This window comes from Bolinopsis microptera, chromosome 6 (genome assembly GCF_026151205.1).
Source record: "Bolinopsis microptera isolate Bmic1 chromosome 6, MBARI_Bmic_1.0, whole genome shotgun sequence".
NCBI lineage: Eukaryota > Metazoa > Ctenophora > Tentaculata > Lobata > Bolinopsidae > Bolinopsis > Bolinopsis microptera.
The window spans coordinates 11900475-11923983 of record NC_087077.1 but is presented as its reverse complement, the minus strand read 5'-3'; the positions used below and the strand labels follow the sequence as shown (position 1 = coordinate 11923983).

Here is a 23509-nt window from a genome sequence, read left to right as displayed (position 1 = left end):
TTTAAATTGTACCTTATGTTACGAAATCTATATTTCAACATAAAATGTAGCCCCTTCAGCGCTTCTCGAATTACTACAAACATTACACGTTTTAAAAGTTCAAAGTCCACTGAGGTCATCGTGCACAATGTTCGACAAATTTTCCAAAAAACTCCCATAACTTTTGCTCCTCTTCAAACCCCCGGCCGGCCTCGCATTCGAACTACGATTGGAACTTGCACCTCTATCTTTACTCTTTTTGGCGAAAATCTCTTCGTCATCACTGGAACTAAGATCTAAACTTTCTTCTTCATCTTCATTCTCATTCACGAAACTTTTACTCCTCCTCAAACCTCCGGCCGACCTCACATTTGAACTGCGGTCTGAACTTTCACTCTCATCTTTATTTCCATCCGCCAAACTCTCCTCGTTATCATTCTTCTGTTCAGAAAACAGGGACCGAATACTCATACCTTTGTTTGATCTTTTCCCCGGACCCTTGTAATCGCCAAATTTCTCCCGATACTTGCAGATAAGGTTACCAATCTGAGCTGTGGGAGGCAGAACCAGAGTAACAAGCGCTTCACAGAGTACTTCACCGCACTCCGACTCTATTACCTAGGGATAGTAATACTGGTTATCGTCCGGCCATATATGAGGCTGGAGGAGAGCGGGAGCTCTTTCTATTCTCGATAACCGGTCTTGTATTGACTATTAGTGTCTGTCATTTCCTGGAGCCCGATGAAATTCATAAGTTTACTCGAGTTAGAATGCTCCGTAGAACAGCCTGATAAACGTTCGTACTAGACGAAATATAGTCAAGGAACAGAACATGTTTATTGTTTATATGTAAAAGGCTGGGAAGTTATCAGAGAAGTAATGAGTTTGTTCCACCAAAGAGAAGATGTACCAGGTATCAATCAGATAAATGAGACACATCATTTATCTGTTTTAAAGACTTGATATAAAACTAAACTGCTCAACACTGATTTAAGGCATTTTTCAGCTGAGAATCCCCCTACAATTTTGTGGGGTGCTCTTGAAAGAGGATGCATCGGAATTTCTTCAATTAAATGTATTGCCGGCTAAAAACAATTACCACAACTTACGTCAAAGCTCCCTCCGATTCACGCACATCATTACAAAATCCTTTAAAAGTTAAACACTCCAATTTAATTAGTTAAAAACATGACGTTTTGAAATTTGACAGCTTGAAATACCCATCAAAGAGGTGCTACTTACTTGTTTAATTGGCACGTATCTAGCGTGCAGTTTCTCGTAGTCGGGAGAGTAAATGGTCTTTACAAAGTATTTCTGTAACAACGTGGGTCTTTTTCTCCACGTTACCTAATATAGAGGTATAATTGAAGGACTGTTGATAGTAATATGGAAGCACAATTTGGCATAGATTAATACCTAACATGGGAGTTCATTTTGGTATGAATTGATGCCTAAAATGGGGTTACCATTTGGCATACAATGATATTGATACTTGATATGACGGTAAAATTTAGCAAAGAGTGAGCTAAAACCTGTGAAAGTTACCAGCTCAAAGGATTTGTCATATCTATTTTAGAAATAATGATTGTAAGGAACAAATGTGATGGTTCCCTCAGTGCATGGTACAATCTTTAGTGGAAACCTATTATTTCTCAGATAAATGGTTGGGAGCCCCGCAGATCTTGATATCTCTGTTTTGAAGGACAAGTGAAACAAGGCTAATCACTGCAGGTTACAGTGTTTAGGGTTTAATATAGCCGACATTTTGGCGCTTGTTGGTCTGCTACGTCGAATCAGTCATTAGCCTCAGTGCCTCGATCACTAGTCCTTGAAAACAGAGATGTCGAGAATTGTGATGATATCCATATCTCAAGCTCACGCTCGGCCTTACACGACTTGTATCTTCCCTCAAGTGGCAAGTACGATATTTTCGGTGTAGACCTAAATAACCTCAATTTATTGTGGTGACCGGCGCCAATAATAATATGATATTTAAATTTTGGTAAATCAACCACGTCCACCAACGGTAGTATGTACGGTATGTACGGTATGTACGGTATGTACGGTATGTACGGTATGTACGGTATGTACGGTATGTACGGTATGTACGGTATGTACGGTATGTACGGTATGTACGGTATGTACCAACGGTAGTATGTACCTGAGAACTTGCCACCACCCAGAGACTAGTGCCAGTTTCCCAACACACAAGGATAAGTCCAGTCCCGTAAAGTGCTCTGTTCCGGGCTAGTTCCAGGATCATTGCTCCAGCTTGGTCTGTTAGCCTCAAGAAGTGGTCCACCTCGTAGGGGAATATTCGCGACTCAAACACGTCCTCCTGAAACAGAGCTTTAGAACCACAAGAAAATGTGGAGTTAGACAAACAGGAATAAAATTCAGCGGGTTGCACTAGTGGACAGCGGTACCAGGATATTTTTCTAAATTTCTAGTTTTTGAGTGTGTAAAGTAGTGTTTAAATACCTCGTTTAAGTCATGTTCTTTGATGTAGGAAGGGAACTTTGGGTTGAAAAACCTGACTGCAGCGTTATACAAGGGTCTGGAACGCAGTAGTACCTAAGTATTTGAAGTACCTTATCGGACCTTATTTGGACGGACATTACATGAACGGACATAATTATGAACGGACATTAATATGAACGCTCGAAGGCATTCAAAACCATCAAAAATCCGAATTTTTTCAATTTTTTTGACGTTTTTCTAATTTCAGCAAATGATTTTTAAATCCATTTTTATACAGTAAGTAAAAAAAGCAGTCATTGAGCAGTAAAAATGTTAAAATATGTGTATATGATCAGTTTTTAATATCACATATCATCTTCATCAAATGGGTTTTCGTGCATGAAATAGTCCATGCTTAAAGCATCAGTGATTTCTAGCTTTATGGAAACCTTTTTTATCAAACTACCCCGGTCCTGCATTTCAGTGTTAACTTTTACAAGCCATTCGGCGTGAAGTGGTTTTATCTTAGACAACTTAAGGTTAACCTTAACATCACGTGGAGCTTTCCTAGCACTGTTTCATTACCGCCCCTGAGTAATATGAGCTATAACAACGTCGGACAATGTCCTTGGCAATACTAGTAGAGTTTTCTGTGCCTCCGGCAGACCACGGAGAACCTTTCCGTCGTTAACTTACGGCACAATAAAGTTCTCAAAGTTGTCATATTCTGGACAAAAAGTTCGAAATGGAAAATTAAAAAAAAAATTCCAACGGACTTTAACTTGGACGGACATTAATTGAACGGACTTTATTTGAACGGACATTAAGATGAACGCTAGGGCCTCCAGCGTTCAAGTAATGTCCTTCCAAATAAGGTCCGATAAGGTATTTGAAGTATTAAGCCTGGCAAAGCTCTTGGGGATCTTTCAAATAGGACATAAGCCAGATTTAGGCTAACCCAGACCCTCCATCTCTCCGGAAGCCACTTTGACTGAAGACATAACTAATCTGTTGAAATTGCACTAGCGTAAGCTGGCTTACGTAATAAGTGAACGAATTGCACCTGCCTGATCACGGCTTAGCAAGGAGGTATTTCATCATGGCTTTGAGTTGTTTAAAATTAAACCGGACTATATGTAAAGTTAATTATTATAATTATATTATGACGTTACAGTGACAAAGTCACTGAATCGAATCAAACGCCCATGTTTTTAGCCGTGAGTCAACTGTCAAACCCATTTTACCATCCGGTACTAAAACTTTCTTCCAAACTCCACGGTAAACCTATCACTAAAATAAGGAAATTTCTTCACCAAGATACCATTACCACGCGGTAGGCTGCAGCCCTTGGGGATTGTAATTGTAAGGGTAATTGTTTCAGCAGAAATACTGTACGTTTCCTTAATCCTTAACTGATCCTAATTGAACGTAGCAATGAACTTTCCTGCAGTTATGATCAGACACGACGACTTCTCCAGAAGTATCGATACAGCTACTTAGCCACTAACAGTCCACTATCAGTAACAGTAAACTCACAGACTGTATCATCTGTATCGTTTTATATCGCTAATTGTTCTGACTGTCCCTGGTAAGTAGCTGGAACAAAAGATGTGCTTTAAACCACTCTGTTTCAGTATAACTATGCTAACTTACTAAGGATCAAATATTCAAGTTTCAGGAAACTGGCAGACTTTACCAACAACCAATGCTACATGATGTAGCTACAATAGTTACAATACTACATGATGTAGCTACAATGCTACATGAAGTAGCTACAATAGCTATAATGCTACATGATGTAGCTACAATAGTTACAATGCTGCATGATGTAGCTACAATAGCTACATTGCTACATGATGTAGCTACAATAGCTACATTGCTACATGATGTAGCTACAATGCTACATGAAGTAGGTACAATGCTACATTATGTAGCTACAATAGTTACAATGCTACATGATGTAGCTACAATAGTTACAATGCTACATGATGTAGCTACAATAGTTACAATGCTACATGAAGTAGCTACAATGCTACATGAAGTAGCTACAATGCTACATGATGTAGCTACAATGCTACATGATGTAGCTACAATAGTTACAATGCTGCATGATGTAGCTACAATAGCTACATTGCTACATGATGTAGCTACAATAGCTACATTGCTACATAATGTAGCTACAATAGCTATAATGCTACATGATGTAGCTACAATAGTTACAATGCTACATAATGTAGCTACAAAAGTTACAATGCTACATGATGTAGCTACAATAGTTACAATGCTACATGAAGTAGCTACAATGCTACATGAAGTAGCTACAATGCTACATGATGTAGCTATAATGCTACATGATGTAGCTACAATAGTTACAATGCTGCATGATGTAGCTACAATAGTTACAATGCTGCATGATGTAGCTACAATAGCTACATTGCTACATGATGTAGCTACAATAGTTACAATGCTACATGATGTAGCTACAATAGCTACATTGCTACATAATGTAGCTACAATAGCTACATTGCTACATGATGTAGCTACAATAGCTATAATGCTACATGATGTAGCTACAATAGTTACAATGCTACATAATGTAGCTACAAAAGTTACAATGCTACATGAAGTAGCTACAATAGCTATAATAGTACATGGTGTAGCACATCAAATTCATAGGATCATCCTTGTTCATCGAGCATAACTCAGTAAAGATAATGATGTTCCGAAAATGGTAAGGTTAGTGGTCGAAGTAGCCACAAAGAAAGAAAAAATGTAAAACATTTTCATCAAACTTGACTCATTAGATAACTTGGTAGTTAACCCTAAACCTGGTTGTAATGTGTTAGCATTGAGGTAATGAAACAAACTGACTAACAAACTTACTCACCTCAATTGCTACCCAAATATGCCGTAAGAAGTAGACAACATCGAAGAGGCTGAAGGCAGTCAGCGCACAGGTCCACAGTACAGGACTGTACTCATGAAAACATTCCATCGCCAATTAATGCTTTGAAAATTTTTTTAAAATCCGATTCTATCAAAGCTAAAATCATATAAAGTAGCAATGTTGAATCTTATACAGTTCTCAGGGCAGAGACAAGCGAGATGCAGTGTCAAAATTGTATAAAGGTTTATTGTTGTGCCTCTTGAATACCTACACAACACAACTAAACACAATACAGCTGTGTGTGAGATATTGGTTGATTAGGTCCGGCAATACAATCACACGTGGAGCTTTTGTTCTTACCATTCAGCTAAAATCATTTGTCTTGCAATTAACTCTCACTAGTCAACATTTCCTTTATACGGTTGTTGGGTTGAAGGTTGTACTTATTAAACAGACCAAATTAGATTAAAAACACCTAATTAATTTGAACCAATATAGGGCTCACATACATCGATAAGAGCTTGCAAAAGGAAACAATCATAGTCATTTTATTTTATTATACTTTTACTATTTTACTATACGTCGTGTAAGTCTTAGTGTTCAGTCGAATTGGTAGTACTAGTAAAAAAGCGCCTCGTAGAAGGAGGTAATAACTCATAACAAAACGCCGATTTGTGTTTTAGCATCGTTAAATCGGTCTATTAAGGGGTCGTTCACATATTACCAAATCATTATTTTAGCAATTTTTACCCCCCTCCCCCCTCCGTAATCAACCGTAATCAAGACCCAACCCCCCCCCCCCCCTGACAGCAATATAACGTAATCATGGCCTGACCCCCCCCCCCCCCCCCCCCCCCCCCCTTTGACTTTTTCTTTAAGTTTCATGCTACCCTGATCATGATGAGCCGATATCATTGTTATGATATCATTGTTATAATATAATTGTTATGATATCTGGCCTAGCACCTTTCAAACTACTCACTAATACTATTAATAAAACTCACTAATATTATTAATAAAATTTAGAAATTGATCGGATATTCGACTTATAACTATAATAGTCGAATATCCGATCAATTTCTAAATTTTATCACTATCAGAATGAAATTGAGTGGAGTTTGAATTAAAATATTGTCCAATTGTTATTATTCTAGAGGGTAAAAAAGAGAGTTTTGATCAGGTAATCAACGACCAAACCCCCCCCCCCCCCCGCGTAATCAACCGTAAGCATTTGGAAACCCCCCCTCCTCGGCTGATTACGTAGTATGTGAACGACCTCTAAGAGAAATCCGTTAAATCTGTTTAAATTGATATGCTCAACCTTATTAAGATAAAGTAATGTTTTATTATTCTGCTTTGACAAAGCGTTTGTAATTGGTTTAAAATTTCTAAGAATTTGTAGATTAAATTAATCTATTAATTGACCTAAGATAGGTTTTTGAGTCGGTGGGATGATCTTCTAAGAGTATTAATGATAATGATAGATGGTAAAATTTTAAATTTATTGTATTCTGTTTTATGAATAATTGAGGAAACTCCTTTACGAAAATATATAAAATCTAACAAAAAATTTATTCATAATCATTTGTTGATATTGAATTAAACGGTAGATCAAAAATATCTGTCCAGAAATCAAATAGCTGAAAGATCAATAAAAAGAGCCCGTAATATCTTCTACCCGACGCTTAACCTCTCCAAAAGTAGACAAACAAGTATTCTCCGTGTAGGCGAGCTCCCAATCATAGTCCCATTTCCGATCAAGCTGAACTTGAAGCCCTATTAGCCACTATTCTGAAAACAGTTTGATTCAAATATTTTTGAGATCACTTGAAGTTAAATACAAAAAAAATCTTAAATTGAACTTGAATCATCCATTAAATTATAACACCTTTAGTTCGATTTTCCTAAATCGCTCTAAAAAATTAAAAAATAGAATCTTTCATAACGTTGGATCCTTTTGAAGAATTTTATGAAAGATATTGTCAAAAATTGGAAATCGAATCAGAATCTCTTCAATTAAAATACTGAAAATATCCTCAGCAGGCAGCATTACTGTGACCTTGCGTGAGAAACACACTAAGAAACTCCTTTTTACTTATTCGACCGTCCATATTTCGGTCCAGTTCGCCCATCAAATTCTCAAACTCATCCTCACTGCACCTTTGACCCACGCTGAACAGAGACTTTTTGAATTCCTCCCGACTCAATTGACCGTTACCGTCGGAGTCAAACGCTCGGAAAACTGCCTCAAACTGAGCTTTGGGGGTGACAAAAGGTTTGTGCTTGTTTGACATGAGTCTGATGAATTCGCAGAGGGAGAGGACCCCGTTATCGTCTATATCTACACTTTCTATCATTTCCATTACTTCCTCATCTGATGGCTTTAAACCTGAAAGAGAGCAACCACTAAAAAACAGATTGGATAACTAAATGCTAATGGACAGTAAAGTGAAAATTCAACGGGTTTGCAGTTTGGAATTGATCAGAAATCAGAATAGCACAATACCTGATATTAAAATTATTTTCAACCAGAAACAACTATAATACTGTAAAATGCACTTTATCATCCATAATGAGTCATTGAAGCATTAAGACGATAAAATTGTAAGGAACCAACCGACAGTGTGGAGAAGAGTTTTAAACTCGAGCACAGAAATAACACCGTCTCCGTTGATATCGTACATCCTGAACGCGGACTCATATTCCATCACTTGGTCTAAAGTCAAGGTAACAGGTATCAGAGGGCTGTCACGCTTGAAGATAGTCTGAAGTTTGCTGGCACGAGGGTTTGCGGAGGGGGTGCTGGAGCGCGTGCAGGGGGTGCTGTTGTGGGACCTGATCAATTGGTTCCTGATTGGGGGTCCCTTTCTGGCGGGATTTTTCTGCTGAAAGACAATTCAGGTCAGCTACAAAGTTGGGAAACACAAAAACCATCAATGCAATTTAAATGATAAAACATTGTTCAACAAATACTATATAAATCTCGGCTTTATTGTTAAAGAAAGTTATTAGATAAGCCTAAGGTGTATCATCAATACTTCTACTTCTACTATTATTACTATAGTTGTTAATTTAAACATTCTTCAATAGCTAGGGTTATTAAGCTACATCAACATGATTATGAAATCTATGATACCATTTTCACGGTCCTTGATGGTCGGCCGCCAGAGAGAAAATCTGTTTCGGTAAAATTAGAGGAAATATTAAGGTGTTCGCTTTCGATTCTGAAACTGTTGACCCAAATTTATTTCTACTCAATATACAAAACCACGTCAGAAATGTAGCTTTTAATAGCTTTCAATAGTTTGTAAACCGTGTAAAAACCGTTTGAAATGGCGTAAATGTTTACCTGGAACATGTACGAATCCTCTGATAGAGGTAGCGAAAATATGTCCTGGTCTGAGAAGATGTCCCTGTCCGAGGCAAAGTCCGACTCAAGGCCGTACATGACCATTACATCCTTCTCGTATCACCCAACACACAGCCAACTAAATACGTGAGATTTACTGCAACTTTGGCATAATATACTACTACCCGAGTACTGTGAAGGATCTTATTTAAGATGTTTACAATTACATGATGATAATATAGTTATACGGCTCATTATAGCCCTTGACCCGGAGGAGGGATGTGCGGTATTATAGTCGAGTTGAAATTGCCTGGCAGCTGTTGTATAATATGTTCGTCTGTGCGTTAAGTTATGTGTTTATATATGTATATTATATCTATATATATATATATATATATAGCTAACGCTGTTTCCTTGACGACAGTGCAGCAGGATGCTGGCTCTGTCAGTGAACCATGGTGACGTCATGGTGACGTCACCATCAATAAACGCATTACTTTCAAAATTACATATGTGACGTAGACAAATCTAAACATCAGGTTAAATCTATGACATGATCACCATGTTAGTTTAACTGAAGCCTAGCAGCAACGCAACTGAATCTGGAAAAGAACCCTAAACCATATTGGAGGAGGTTATTGAAACATCTTAGTGTTCGAACATTTTGTTCCTTCCAGAAGCTTTCAAATGACTTGTGTTGATCGTATTCAGCCAAAACCATGGATTCATTTACAGTCCAGTATTCTAGAAACACCAAACAACTTTTACCATCCAAACTGTTTAGGGGGAAATTTATGGGCATAAAAATATAGAATTAAACTTCAACTGTAGATATATGGGCCTCCATATAGAACACAAGACTCAAGAAGCGGTATAAGCAATGACCACAATCGTAAAATCTGGCAGACCTTCAGACTATCGGGAATCGAGCTGCATTTAAGTTTTGTCTGAGGGAATTGCAAAAACGCCTTTTTTTTTCGGACACCAGATAAAAAACAATTTACCTCGGAGGAGAGAGAGGCTGGAGAGATAGGCTGGCTCCAATGATCCGGAAAGAAAAACCGAAATTGACACATGCACATTTATGCATGGGTTATGAGAAATATCAAATATGTGCCATTAAATGCTAACATCTACTATTGGCGGGAAAAATGCTCAACAAAATTTGAAAATTCCAATGTCATACCTAGGGTCCCATTCTTTTAAATAAATACAATCATAGACATAAATCTCAATTGCCTAAGTGACTCTGACGCACATAATTGTAATCAAAAATTAATGTGGACGCTAATTTTGATTTGTGCTCTCTAAATAGATAAATATAGAGCCGCCCGGAGTTGCAAAAGTAAAACAATGAACTTCTTAATTTATAATTTTAATCTCTAATCGAAAGTTTCAGATCATTTCTACCATTGGATTATTCCTTAAAAAGTCAGGCTCTTCTCAAGTATTTGTCTCCACATATTTTACTTCTAAAGCGAAACTTTTAAACTCAAATTTACCGGGCTAAACTATTTAGAGCCATCAAGCCGAGACAGGAAGTGCAACCCTAACACTAATAAAAGTCACTATGTCTATTCACAACCAAACTAAACCATACCCATCCACCCACCAAAATTGATTGATTTTATTTTTAATTCTCTACCTGACTCAATGACATTGAAAAAGACGTTCTAAATAACTTTGAGTATGAAGAAATTGGTATTTACAATTTCATCATCGAGACCTTAATGATGTGTTTTTTTTTGTAAGTTTGTAGTTGTCAAATTTCTGTTACAAAGCAACTGACCATATATTTTGATAATATTAATAATAAAGCCAGAAATTTATTTTTGAAGTTACGCCTCCCCCATATTGTCAAGATGTTTACACATAGCTATGGTGTGAGGCTAACACAAGCGTCAGCATCTCCTGGCCCTAGTACGTGGTCTTGGTGATGAATTAGTTGAATGGCTAGAATATATTGTCAAATGTTCTTTAAAGCAATATGTCTCGATCAAATCGATTTGGAAAGGAAATAAAGCACAGAATCAATCTATATGATAAGGACTATGGCATACCGATAAGAGATACTATGCAGTTAAGGAGCCCGTTTGTTGGCCTGCCTAAGACTAAGTCGTAAGTTGTGACTGGCTGAGCAAAGTATCCACAGTAGCAAATATAAGTAATAACTATCTGCAGCTAATACAGCTGTAATAGTTACAGCTAGATATTATAGCTCGTATAACAAATTTCGTCTAAAAGTAAAAGAGCGCCATTCTTTTGAACGATTGAAACTGATGTGCACTGTGTATGCCAATCTCCAATCTTGTTGTCTCACTAATGCAATTCCAAAAATCCATAAAATAAGAAAAATCTATAACAATCATCGATGACACTGACAGTTGCTGAAAACATGTCTGGTTGCAGAAGTAACCGCAAGATAAGGCATTTAATGGGTTATCAAGGACAGTGGCTCAAGCAAATGACCGTAAAATACTCCGCAAACAGTTCAGATCCTTTCTCTAAGAGACAAGCCAATCACTTATGTAAATAGATCAGTGAGAGGAATCCTACACAGCGTGCCTATATGCAAATGGTAGCATGGCCAGTTCAATCGATTAGGCATTTAAAACGGCCTCGATAATAAGATGGCTATTATAGAGATACAGAGCTGAAACAGTCCTCGTGGTCACGCAGGAGCCTTCTATTTTTACGCGAGACATAATATGTGTAATTATGTTGATACATGTAGTGCAGGGACTGTCGCAGGGTCGATGTCATATGCATGAACATCCCATTGAAAACTTTTCATTGTTCGAAATCTGACTGAGAGGCCCGTAAAGCTAATTTAACAGTAATATGATCTCAGCACTATATTATAGCTCCAGAACCTTGCGCCAATTAAAATAAAATTAGCCTTACTATACTGGAGTAAGACGCAACGATTAATGTATTTTAAACCCCAATCCTTATCGTACTGAAAGGTGCAGTGTATTCCTAAATTGAGACTAGAAAGGATTGATTGCTACTGTATAAGTAGGAAGAAACTTGAAAGTTATCATCGTTAACATGTAATTGCAATTAACCTCAACCAAAATCCCGGGATATACAACTTGGTTGCAGCAGTATCTGCTACATAATCGACATACCGTGACTAATAATTCATACCGACTACTAATTAAGACCACTAAGTTTTTACAGCTAAATGAGTCACGTTACACGTACAATATTATAAATAAACGCTTGCATGAGTCATGATCCACTTTATAAATCAGAGCAGCATGCTGCCACGACGAAATTTCAGTAAAAACCGCGAAATTTCGGTCAAGGGGACTGCAGAAATGTTTCTTTTCAAAAATATTCCAAAATCTCTTTTTATATTCTGATGATTTTCCGTTTATCAAAGCTTTCTTTGGGAATAAAACTTTGAGTTATTGATTAGAGGACTTCGCCGCTTCGACGCACCGCGCAAACTAGCATTCTTGCTTCGCATCGACAAGATCGACAAGATCGACAAGATCGACAAGATCGACAAGATCGACAAGATCGACAAGATCGACAAGATCGACAAGATCGACGAGATCGACAAGATCGACAAGATCGACAAGATCGACAAGATCGACAAGATCGACAAGATCGACAAGCAGAGCAACGATCTGGAAGGGTAGACATCGTCAATCAAAGTTATTGAGTACCTCAATCGTGTCTTGTGCCATCTAATCCTCATTCCTCAGTGTCCTTGTAATATGGTCATTGAAGCATGAAGAAAAATTCAGTCGAAACAGTGAAATTTGGGTTTAAATTTGTCACTGCTCAAGAATATCTTGTGCACATTGCACTAATTGTCGTGAGACTACCTCAGGTAATTTGCTAGTAGTAGAACTGTTGGCTAGAGTAGGCCCCTTACTTTTATAGTTCTATGGAGCTCTCTGGCCAATTGCTCAGTCAGTGACTGATGCATATTATATTAAATTTGCAGAATGGTGCATTTTCAGTGATTTTGAATTTTAGTTGTAGTGAACGGTGGATTTTGACGTATTGAACGCACGTTCCACTCATTTTGTAGTGAACGTTATTGAACGTTAGTGAACGTCAGTGATTATCAAAAACAAAAATTCATGAAAATAAACTTTTTGAAGTAAACGAGCTTGTTATCTATTCGTTTGTTTGTTTTCCACTTGTCTCATGCTGTTCAATTATTTGTGAATGTAATCTCTATGATCCATATCTATGAACATTTAATTGTCCTCATACTCATAAGTCAATTGTTAGTTAGCAGAATTGTAGACTTAGCGGAGAGATAAAAGACTAACGTAGTAACTCTTACTCCGTTTTATAGATCTAGATTGTAGAGTACGCTATATAAATATCTACCACATACCACACTTTATATTATCACAAACGACTAGTAACCGCGAGTACCGGTTTAGAGATTTGGCTGCTGAATCGAAAATAGTCGGATATCAATCTATTTTCCTGTTAGCTATACCAGAACTGAGTGGAAAACAGGAGAATTAAAACTACCTTAGTTCCCAAAAATTTGTGTGCCATTATATTGAGCACAATTTATTTGAGCCCGAAAAATTTGGGCAGAAAATTTGAACTCATTTGGGCGACCGAAAATTTGGGCACAAATTCTTCGAAAAATGAACGATTTTCCACTAAAATTTCAGTTAGATATTTGCCTTAGTTCATTATTATTCCTTATTATTCCAGTCATTTTGCTTTCAATTTTAAGCATGTAGGTGGTAGTTTGAGTTGTTTCACATTGTGAAATTTACGATCTGCTCAGTAACTACTAAAAAATACAGTGATGATGGCACAGTACAAAATGAAATTGTCATACGTTGTATGACCCGAGGCCCCCCCTTGTATCGTCGTAACATAGTGAAACGACCGTGGGGGTCGCAACGTGATACAAGATAAATATACAATAGTGATATTTAGTCTCTCAATCAGATAGTTTAGTCTATTTACACTCAGCATATCTTATCATACCCCTTTCACATACAATTATCATTATGACGCCTCACCAGATGGTCGAAAGGTTTGGAAGAAAATTAGAAGGTTTACATCATTACATGATCTATCAAACTAATCTATCAAACTAATCTATCAATGGACTGGCTAAGAAATTCATGCGCAATAAGTACGAAGATTGGTACGCGAAAAACACAGTGTGTTAGCTCAATGGAGGAGTTTCATCAGACAATGTGAAAATTGATACCCGCTTGACAGTGATCCGTGAAGTACACGCTCGTTGGATCAACGAACTTTTTGTATATTTAAAAGGGAGGCCAGATGACATAAGGAAAGGCTTTGGGAAGTCGGGTATAACTGATGCTTGTAGATCAGACTTTACGGTGGATGATAATCCATTTGCAGATCTTGTTTACATCTCTAGACTCTATCCGTACCTCTAGCCATTTGTTTTATTAGTAGATGTTAGCTATTCCAGTTATTTCTATTCATTTAAAATATAAGCCTTTTTACATGGTCAAGCCATGAATGACAGATTAGAAAACTAAAATTTCAAATATTATTTCACTTGGATATGAAGAAAAAGCCATCTTTCTAGATAGATTTCAGGGCCACAGGCCAAATGCCAAAAGTTTGGTTAGCAAAAAATTTAGCAGACGGAAAAGATTTATGCAATTAATTTGGTCTGCAAAAAATTTGGGCGAGAGGCCCGCTCAAATTTTTTGTCGCCCAAATTTTTGGGAATTAAGGTTTACTGAAAGTGAAAGGTTCTGGAATTTCTAACCGCTCATGCACATACGTACAAAGTTGGATACCACTATATATACTACCACTACCAGATCAAAATCATGCAAATACGTTTTTCGATTTGTGGAGATATAATAGTGTGCCCCATTTAGATCACCAAAAAGTCATATATTATTAGACAATAGTGAATAGACATATTTACCAATTTAAACAAGCTTGTTATCTATGTCATATATTTTACTCATAGTTTATTTGAAATAAAAACTAAAAAACCAATCATGCAAACAGTTTACTTTTATAAATTATTTCATTTTTTCAATTCTATGAAGGGCATCGTAGTGAAAATTCACTTAACACTTTTAACATAACCTCATTACACTTTGAGGGTCACGGTAAACACTGATATAAAAAATTACTATACAAGGCAGCATACAAAAGGACAGTTCCTTTTTGAAAATGCATTTACAATGTACGAATACGATTGTACGTTGGTTATATCAGATATATATAAATATTGTTATGCCGTTATGTATATGGTTCGGAATTTAGATTAGTTAACAATAACAGTTAAGATTCATGATCTGTTCACAGTTTGCTGATATGAACGACTAGCACGTTTTCAACCAGGGAGTCCAAACTCCTCCAAATTGAGCAGGATCGGAGGCAGGGTCTCTAACACAATTTCTTGGAGGAATTGTCTGAAAAAAATTGGATTACAGAATGAAATGCTTTAGTGTCATATTGTGGCGGCAAACACTAATCATTGCTACTATACAAATGATAATGATTAACTGATAGTCAAGAATTATTTCCAATTGTCACTGTATGTTAATCATTATCATTAACATAGTATCAATCTAGGTAAACTATAGGTAAAAATATAATATTAATCATAAGCTAAAATGTACTAATCTTTGTATTCTAAATGGGGAAAAGAAGAAACATTGTCAGTCAGTCGAGAAAATTGTCAGTCAGGCTATATGGCAGCTTTGTAGATGTTGTGACAATGCTAGTAGTGGTCCCAGGCTTGCGACTGGAATTGCGGTGTTAAATCGATTTAACGGTATACCAACGGTATACCAACCAAGACTGTATGATAATTGATAATATTCATTATTCATCATACTGTATTTAGATAATCTGCGCGAACACTTACCCGGCTTTCATAGTAGACTAGTCTTTCTAGCATTGTGTTCACAACGTCGGGATTGTCGTTTGATACTTCATTTGTTTCTGCTGGGTCTGCTTCAACGTCAAACAACATGATCTGAATATTCGAATAGGAAGGCTTTCGTACAAAAATATGTCATCCACATATCAACTATAAGTATAATGGTCATTTGAAGTCACTCGAGGATGGATGAATACTTCGAAATACCTATGTCCCTATGAGCACTAAAAAACCGCTTCTTTTGATAAGTTCTCATCTGTTTATCAAATAAAACTCAGTTACTATAGTAACCATATACGGATATAACTCACCGTGTCTGGATTATAGATACCCTCAGAGAAAACATACTCCTGGTCAGTTTCGAACTTGTTCCTGTCCCTCAGTCCATGTGTAAACTGCTGGTTGTAGCGATGTTCGTTTACGCTGGGTGGTGGTACCCAGTCACCTTTACCGGGGTTACCTATGATAAAGGAGTTACGAGACACGGTAATATTAGCTTGTATATTATGTATTAGATAGTAGATTATGTGACGAGGAGAATTAGTCACAAACTTTTTACTACATCTGGATTAAAAGTTGCGATGAAATTCGTAAAGCGTAAATTGTGCTTTAATTATCGAATGTAATCATACTTATAATTCGAAAGACTATGTTTGTCTGTCTGTTTAATGTATAATGTATGTACGACCGCCCACGTGCAAATAAGGTAAAAAGAACGAAGGTTGTTACACGCACGTGCACGTGCAAAGATTGTTAGAACGGCATTTTTATCGGTTTTGTTGATATTACGTTGCACTTGTGTTTAGTGCCAGCAACATTTTAATCGGCTGTATCTTCGGTTGTGTAGGATATTTTTTGATGCAATAAAAACTGACTACCAAAGAATACTATTAGTATTAGCTTCCTCCCTGTACTGTGACCACGGGTTTGCTAATTACTTTATAAAACACTACAGACCATGGTAAAGCTTCCAGGGTCCCCATCTTAGAGCAGAGTTCTTAGCCTTTGGGTCGATGTTAACAAGAAACTCTGTCCGGTTACTCTTTCCCGCCCCAACTATAGCGTTCCACTGGTTAACTCCATCAATGTCTCCCATATCGGGCCCTGAAAGTGGAGGTGCTGGTATGGTGTTCCGTGATTCCCAAGTTTTAATTACTATCGATACAAGTTACATAATCTCGGCCAATATAAACACTAGATACAAAATCTTGTTAACAGTTTTCACCAAACTTAACTAACCTGTACATTGATCGTTGGGTTCAACACCACAAGCTGCCAAGTGCCCAAGAGTGGGTAACCAATCCGTTACATGGAGCAGCTCTTGGTTAATCACTCCACCTGAGCACATTAAAAAGTTTAGGTATTTTAGGGAGATTGTACATTTCTGACACTGGAAATAGATGAAATTCCGGACCCCGTAGAAGTAAGGTTCGAATAGATTTCACGGCATACAGCTCTATCTGTGGTATACAAGTGGTATACAAGTGGTATACACTATACAGGTGGTATACAGGTGGTATACAAGTGGTATACAAGTGGTATACAAGTGGTATACAAGTGGTATACAGGTGGTATACAAGTGGTATACAGGTATACAGGTGGTATACAAGTGGTATACAGGTGGTATACAAGTGGTATACAGGTGGTATACAAGTGGTATACAAGTGGTATACAAGTGGTATACAAGTGGTATACAGGTGGTATACAAGTGGTATACAGGTGGTATACAGGTGATATACAGGTGGTATACACTATACAGGTGGTATACACTATACAGGTGGTATACAAGTGGTATACAGGTGGTATACAAGTGGTATACAAGTGGTATACAAGTGGTATACAGGTGGTATACAGGTGATATACAGGCGGTATACAAGTGGTATACAGGTGGTATACACTATACAGGTGGTATACACTATACAGGTGGTATACAAGTGGTATACAGGTGGTATACAGGTGGTATACAGGTGGTATACAGATAAACGAGCTGTATATATTAATTACCTGGTAGCATGGGAGAGTGGATGAAGGAGCTAGATCTGATTCCACCTTCCCAGTACGAATATTTACCTCCCCTTAGTGGGTAGTTTACCTGAATTAATTTTATTGTCATGTTACAAGCTTCTCAAGTTGTTGCTCATGATTTTAGCTGTATAGCACAAATTTACCAAAAAGTTTTATATTTATATGTTTATATCGTCAACCATAATCTGTGATTGGGGCCTCTTGTAAACGGATCAATTATTATTCTACCATCTTCGATCTTCGATCAGGACTACATTATTTTTAATTTCCTACAAACACATAATATCTTCTTCGTCCAGAAATATTGTACTGTCAAGCTCAACACCCAACGACTGATGGTCCCAGCCCATCAGGCACGTAGCCAAGGGAGGGGGGGCCAGGTAACTGGGCTGTGTTTATGACTGCAGTCTGTACTGTTGAAACGGTAGGCAATTGACTTCAAAATCGTCAAAATCTTCAAAATCGTCAAATTATCAAGACAATGAGGCCTGAGTAAGTCGTAAATTCTGATTGGAGAATGCAGATTGCTCTTGTGAAGTTACCAAATTTACGTGAGTACTTGATTCTTTTCAGTCCCAGTTTATTGCTGTCCTACAAAATTCTTTAATGCCAAATGTAGTCTAAAACACCCTATATAAAATTTTATTTATACCCACAATTATTTGATATTTAGTTTAAGTATTTTAAGTCAAAATCACAATTTCACAGAAGTGGTTTTATTATAATAAAATAATTTGTGATAATATGTGTACAAGTGATAAATTAATAAATTAATTTACACACAAAAATGTACAAAAAATACACAATTTTTACTTTGCAACACTGGTTCAGCGCGAGGCTGATCAAAAAAGTTTGTTTTACATTTACCAACTACATAACAGTGAACAGCGTACACAAAGATAAATCCTGGCTACGTGCCTGTCCCCCATTTGTTATACATTATACATTATACATTATACATTTCTTATTTTATAGGTTAACTACTAACCTGGCCATTTCCTATTCCCTCGAGTGGTCCTCCGTTGTCGCTGAAGAAGATAAAGACAGTATTTTCCCACATTCCAGACTGTTTTAGAGCCGTTACTACTACCTGCAAAGTTAAAGTTTATTAAATAATTTCAGCAAATAACCATATCATTTTCATAGTTTTCTGATCACATATTACAAAATTTAGTAAACAAATTAACTTACTTTCAAAATAAGCATTTTAATTTAAGAACATAAAAATTCACCTCAGCAGCATCATCCATAGCAGTCACCATTGCGAGCAGTGTTCTCCTTTTCTCGTTCTCCACTATCCCCTCGTACATCTGCAACATTATTTCATGTATTTGATGACAGTTTTAATTCTATAATTCGCTGTATTTGTTTTAAAAACTTATAAGTGTTAAATTGATTATGTATTTCACATGCCATGTTCGACCTACGATGCGATAATCATGTGATGGCTCTGGGAGGCCAGCCGTGCGATTAAATACCTTCAAAACCATTTTTATTTCAATTTTTAATCACATTCATTTTCCATACAGGTATATTTATAATCTAAGATTCATTAAATTTTAAAAAGCAAGAACAGGACAAATATGTATTGAATGGTCCATGATACGTCCATCCAGAAGAATTAGGGCCAGAAGAATTAGGGCCAATAAATAACTTCAAAAAACTGACATCAAATATCACTTGTCATTCAACTTTAAACAGTCGCCTTATCCACTGTAACTACGTCTACAGCAAGGGAAAGAATCATGCCAAGCATATGCGAAAGCTAAAAGTGGGGGAACCTGAACAGCGCAGTTTGAAGAAAAGTCTGTTTGAAGGCTACCTACCATTCGAGGAGTGGGCGTCACTCGATCATTCGCTACAATTACCACAATTACCACAATAACACAGTACTGACAAATTACCAATTACAAATTACCAATTACAAATTACCAATTACAAATTACAGCACAAATTCCAATAGACGAGCTGATAACATGTGACATGTGACATGTTGACCATGCAGAAACCTGGTAATAACTATCAGGCACTTCGTTTGGGTTGTGGACACTTTGAAATGGTAGGTACATGAACAGAGGCTTGCTCTGATCGTGTTTCTCTATAACCTGCAAGTGCAATATTATCTGAGTTTTGGGAATTTTCAATGCAATTTGAGGGATTATTGCTTACCTTAAGGTACTTTTCAGGGACCTCGTTGGGGAAATGGACGCTTTGCATGGGATAATACAGAAACAGAGGTTGGGATGGATTGTGATATTTGATTATCTGTAAGAGTAGAGTTATTGTGTAATGACTACAATTTATCATCAGATATCATACAGATATTGTTGTATATTTAAAATATATGTTATTCAAGTCAATGTTGAAATGAAAAGTTTTAAAACTTGGATATTTTAAAACATTAAATATTTTATGTTTTTAATCAGTTTTCATTTAAACCTGCGCAGCTCGGTCAGCGTAAAGCTCGGTAGAGTAAGTGCCATTAGCCTTCCAGACAACTTCACTGTTTACGGATCCGTCATCTGCTTGAGTGTCCAACCTGGGAGGAATATTGATTGAGTGTACCGCTCGGGTGTCCAACCTGGGAGGAAATAAGACGTTCTAGAAGCCTTGATCACAGCTATATCATAAACTTGGAATTGGAAATATGCGTTATATCTTGATCAAATGATGTAGACCACACAACATCGGGATTAAATCGGGGAATCATCACAACGAACACTTTCGTTTAATGCGTGCTAAAGATGCTATTCGTCGAAAACCTGATATATATCAACAAATCAACAACGGTATATTACCTCAACGTTAAACTCACCTGAAATCAAAGAACTTGTGAGTGACTTTAGTATAGTAAGTTTCGTGTCCGTTGTAGTAGCCGTAAAACGAATCGAACCCTCTCTTAGCAGGAGTCAAGTCCCAGGAACAGTAACCCAGATGCCACTTTCCCACTGCGTGAGTAGAGTATCCTAACTCGCTCATGTAGTTGGAGATTATTGTCTCGTTCACCATCAGACCGTACGGTTCTCCCTGAAATTTTAAATATTATCTAAAAGTAATCATTTTTTTACAAAAAACGGTTCCTTGGACTCCTTTTCCCCGGTTTCGGCCTAGTTTTGTTTGTAGAACATCCTCTGTGCTGCTATATCTCCCTTAACTCACGGCGTTGATGGTATCATGGTTAAGTCCCAGTCTGCTGGGATATTTCCCTGTCATGAGCGCAGATCTTGTAGGTGAGCAGATGGGCTGAACATAGTGCCTGTCCAGTATTATCCCTGTATCTGCCAGTGAGGACAGGGTCGGGGCAATCGTAAGAGCATCGTGCCATGGCACATCCGCCCAGCCTGGGGGTGACAGTTACTTTAAATAAAGCGATTGTAATATCAATGTGTACTTAAAGTTAAAAGCATCCGTATATATTATTGGAAAATTTTGATAAGGTGTGAGTTAGTTCTAAAGTTGTTGTGAATATAAACTATAATGTGTATACTATTTATATTTGTTCAACGAACCTAGATCATCAGCGACCATCATGACAATGTTGGGTTGGGTGACAGAGTCAACTTGTAGAACTAGTAGAGTCAGTAACCATGGTAACCACGTTAACATCAGCTTCTGCATTGCTGCTGTTCGAATAAGATTTAGCTTCAACCCCAAAAATTGTTTCCATCATATTTAATTACCTTCTTCCGATGGAAAAAAATGCAATGGGTAATTAGGTGGTTCAAGATTGGTGTGAGTCACGCAAACTGACAATTGCAGTGGTTGTAACGAGTTTTGTTTAAGGTCGGCAAAACTGTTTCTTGACTTGAAAACGCATCTTCAATCTTCATGTTATTGATATCAATTTTTTGCAAAATTTTTCCATGAAACTACCTCAACCTGTACAGTGTACGTGACAAATCTGTACTATCACTGATCAGTGATCAGCAGATAAAATTAAACATGGATCAGAACGCATAATCGGGACGAATCGAATTTTCGTCAAATTCAAATAAGCCATAATTATAGGTTCACAAAGTTACCAGACCCGAAAAAAAAGAATTTAACCTACATAAATGATAAATGTATAAGTTTAATTAGGTAAGATGAGCAGCCAAATTATAAATGGTTCGGCAGCAATACAAGGAACATACGAGTACAAGGAAAACACGAGTACAAGGAACACACGAGTACGAGGAATACAAGTTAAGTAGACCGAGCACTGAGGGGGCGCTAACACCATCGTCTGGAACAACGCCAAACAAATCCGCAAGATAATAAATTGTATATTTTAAAGGCATAACCCTTACACTAATAACATTAACGTAAAATTGGATAAATAGTAGATGATATGAATATGATGATGCACCTCATTGTAACATAACACTATGTAACTATATCATCATAATACAGTTATACACTTTACACTTTAACAGTCACACTAACATTTCCACACTGCATGGAAAAGTGTCTTGTATATTCTCAATCAATATTCCAACTTATCTTGGCCTTGGCAAGAGCCCAGGTTCATATTCATAATAGTTTCACAATCATAGTTAATAACTTTCACGGTTTCCGATTATGGTTAGAATCTTCGTCTTGTGATTCCTATCACGTATAAAAAGCATTCAATACAATACTAACACGCCTCTAGAACAGTGAAGAATCATTGTCGTGCTCACGGAAACCATGACTCATAGTTACCATGGTTACTGACTCATAGTTACCATGGTTACTAACTCATAGTTACCATGGTTACTGACTCATATGTAAATTATGCTAAAAGACTCTAGTTTAAGGCCTTGTAAAGTTATAAGGTAAAATTCTCAACTATTACTTATTTTAAGTGACAGTCGATTTTATTCTCAACAATAAAGAAGTTGAAAAGGTTTATTTTGAGTTTGGAATATATTGAAATTCATTGCATTACACATAATAATCAGCGCGAGAATTGCATAAAATCGTTTAGGTAAAAAGAACATGTAACAATTAACAAATGAGTTGGAGGTCCTCTTCAGAGCCTCTAAAGACTTAACGTTGGCCAATGGCCAAATCGACTGAAAACAGAGTTTCAAGTAAAAGAGATACCAGTTTTATTATTTGTATAAATTGTTAAGTTGTCCGACTTAAGTTGACTTAAGCCATCACTAAAACAGATGGCATTGATCACACAACACTATGACCGAGAGACGACGGGACTGCCCCACCTCTCTCAGAAGAAAGATACGCTAGAACCTAGAACATTCGTCACACTTATTGTAACAAGTCCTATACTACTTACTACTATATCATACAAATAGGAAATAATTAAAACTGTGGCATTTTAAAGTTTTAGATATGACGTGTCTACAAATCATCTAGACTTGGCATCAGAACAATTGCTTCAGTTAACAGTTTAAACATACTACCACAACGGTGGAACTCGAGACAAAAATATTAGGAACGTAAATCTCCTGAGTTCAAAATCCAAACTTAAATGGAGCTGTTTCTTCTGAGAAATTCGTCACCATGCCCTCCTCCTGGATTACGACGTTCTTGAAGTACAAATCACATGACATTTCCCCTGTACAGTTTATCTCATCTTTATACCAAGACAACTGTACCTCTCCCTTACCACCACTGCAGTATACGTGCTCCTGTATGGGTAATTAATGTGGCAATGTGGTATTGTAGCCTCTTAATTAATCGAACAAGGTTTAAACAAACTAGTAACTGTAAAACGAACCCAAGCTTACCGTAATTGTAAAGACAGCTTACAGTTACTGTCAAGAGAAGGAGTTGTAAAACCAGAAATATCACTATCAGATCAGAGATGAATTTTTTATTGAATCCAAAGTCATTCATGATGAAGTATAAACATGCAGAGACAAAACTCTAGCAATTAAGAACGCAGTGCAAAAATGTAAAAGTTATACCATATAATTCTAGCCTAGATCACAATGTATAAATT

At 37.0% G+C, this 23509-nt stretch overlaps 3 protein-coding genes across 5 annotated transcripts; all 3 read right to left on the bottom strand.

The window, feature by feature from the left end:
• Positions 1-3: 3 nt before the first annotated feature.
• LOC134817198 (uncharacterized) lies at positions 4-5608 on the bottom strand. The gene is made up of 5 exons (XM_063826338.1): positions 5327-5608; positions 2461-2553; positions 2141-2317; positions 1222-1326; positions 4-597 (listed from the first exon to the last, which is right to left on the bottom strand). The coding sequence occupies exons 1-5, from the start codon at positions 5432-5434 to the stop codon at positions 100-102; spliced, it is 981 nt and encodes a 326-aa protein (XP_063682408.1). The 5' UTR covers positions 5435-5608; the 3' UTR covers positions 4-99.
• Positions 5609-6940: 1332 nt separating this feature from the next.
• Positions 6941-8813, bottom strand: LOC134817290 (uncharacterized). Of its 2 annotated transcripts, none has more exons than XM_063826424.1 (4): positions 8676-8813; positions 7944-8211; positions 7386-7715; positions 6941-7117 (listed from the first exon to the last, which is right to left on the bottom strand). In XM_063826424.1, the coding sequence occupies exons 1-4, from the start codon at positions 8778-8780 to the stop codon at positions 7113-7115; spliced, it is 708 nt and encodes a 235-aa protein (XP_063682494.1). In that variant the 5' UTR covers positions 8781-8813; the 3' UTR covers positions 6941-7112. The 2 variants fall into 2 exon arrangements, with proteins under 2 accessions (XP_063682494.1, XP_063682492.1); XM_063826422.1 differs by having other exon boundaries at positions 6941-7112.
• Positions 8814-14501: 5688 nt separating this feature from the next.
• LOC134816752 (arylsulfatase B-like) lies at positions 14502-21199 on the bottom strand. 2 transcript variants are annotated; one of them, XM_063825745.1, is made up of 13 exons: positions 21090-21199; positions 20740-20921; positions 20396-20607; positions 20020-20119; positions 19750-19845; positions 18813-18890; positions 18569-18670; positions 17560-17647; positions 16795-16893; positions 16513-16659; positions 15867-16015; positions 15541-15651; positions 14502-15082 (listed from the first exon to the last, which is right to left on the bottom strand). In XM_063825745.1, exons 1-13 carry the CDS (start codon positions 21196-21198, stop codon positions 14993-14995), a joined length of 1563 nt encoding a protein of 520 aa, XP_063681815.1. In that variant the 5' UTR covers position 21199; the 3' UTR covers positions 14502-14992. The 2 variants fall into 2 exon arrangements, with proteins under 2 accessions (XP_063681815.1, XP_063681814.1); XM_063825744.1 differs by lacking the exon at positions 19750-19845 and adding an exon at positions 19590-19685 and having other exon boundaries at positions 14606-15082.
• Between the last annotated feature and the right edge of the window lie 2310 nt (positions 21200-23509).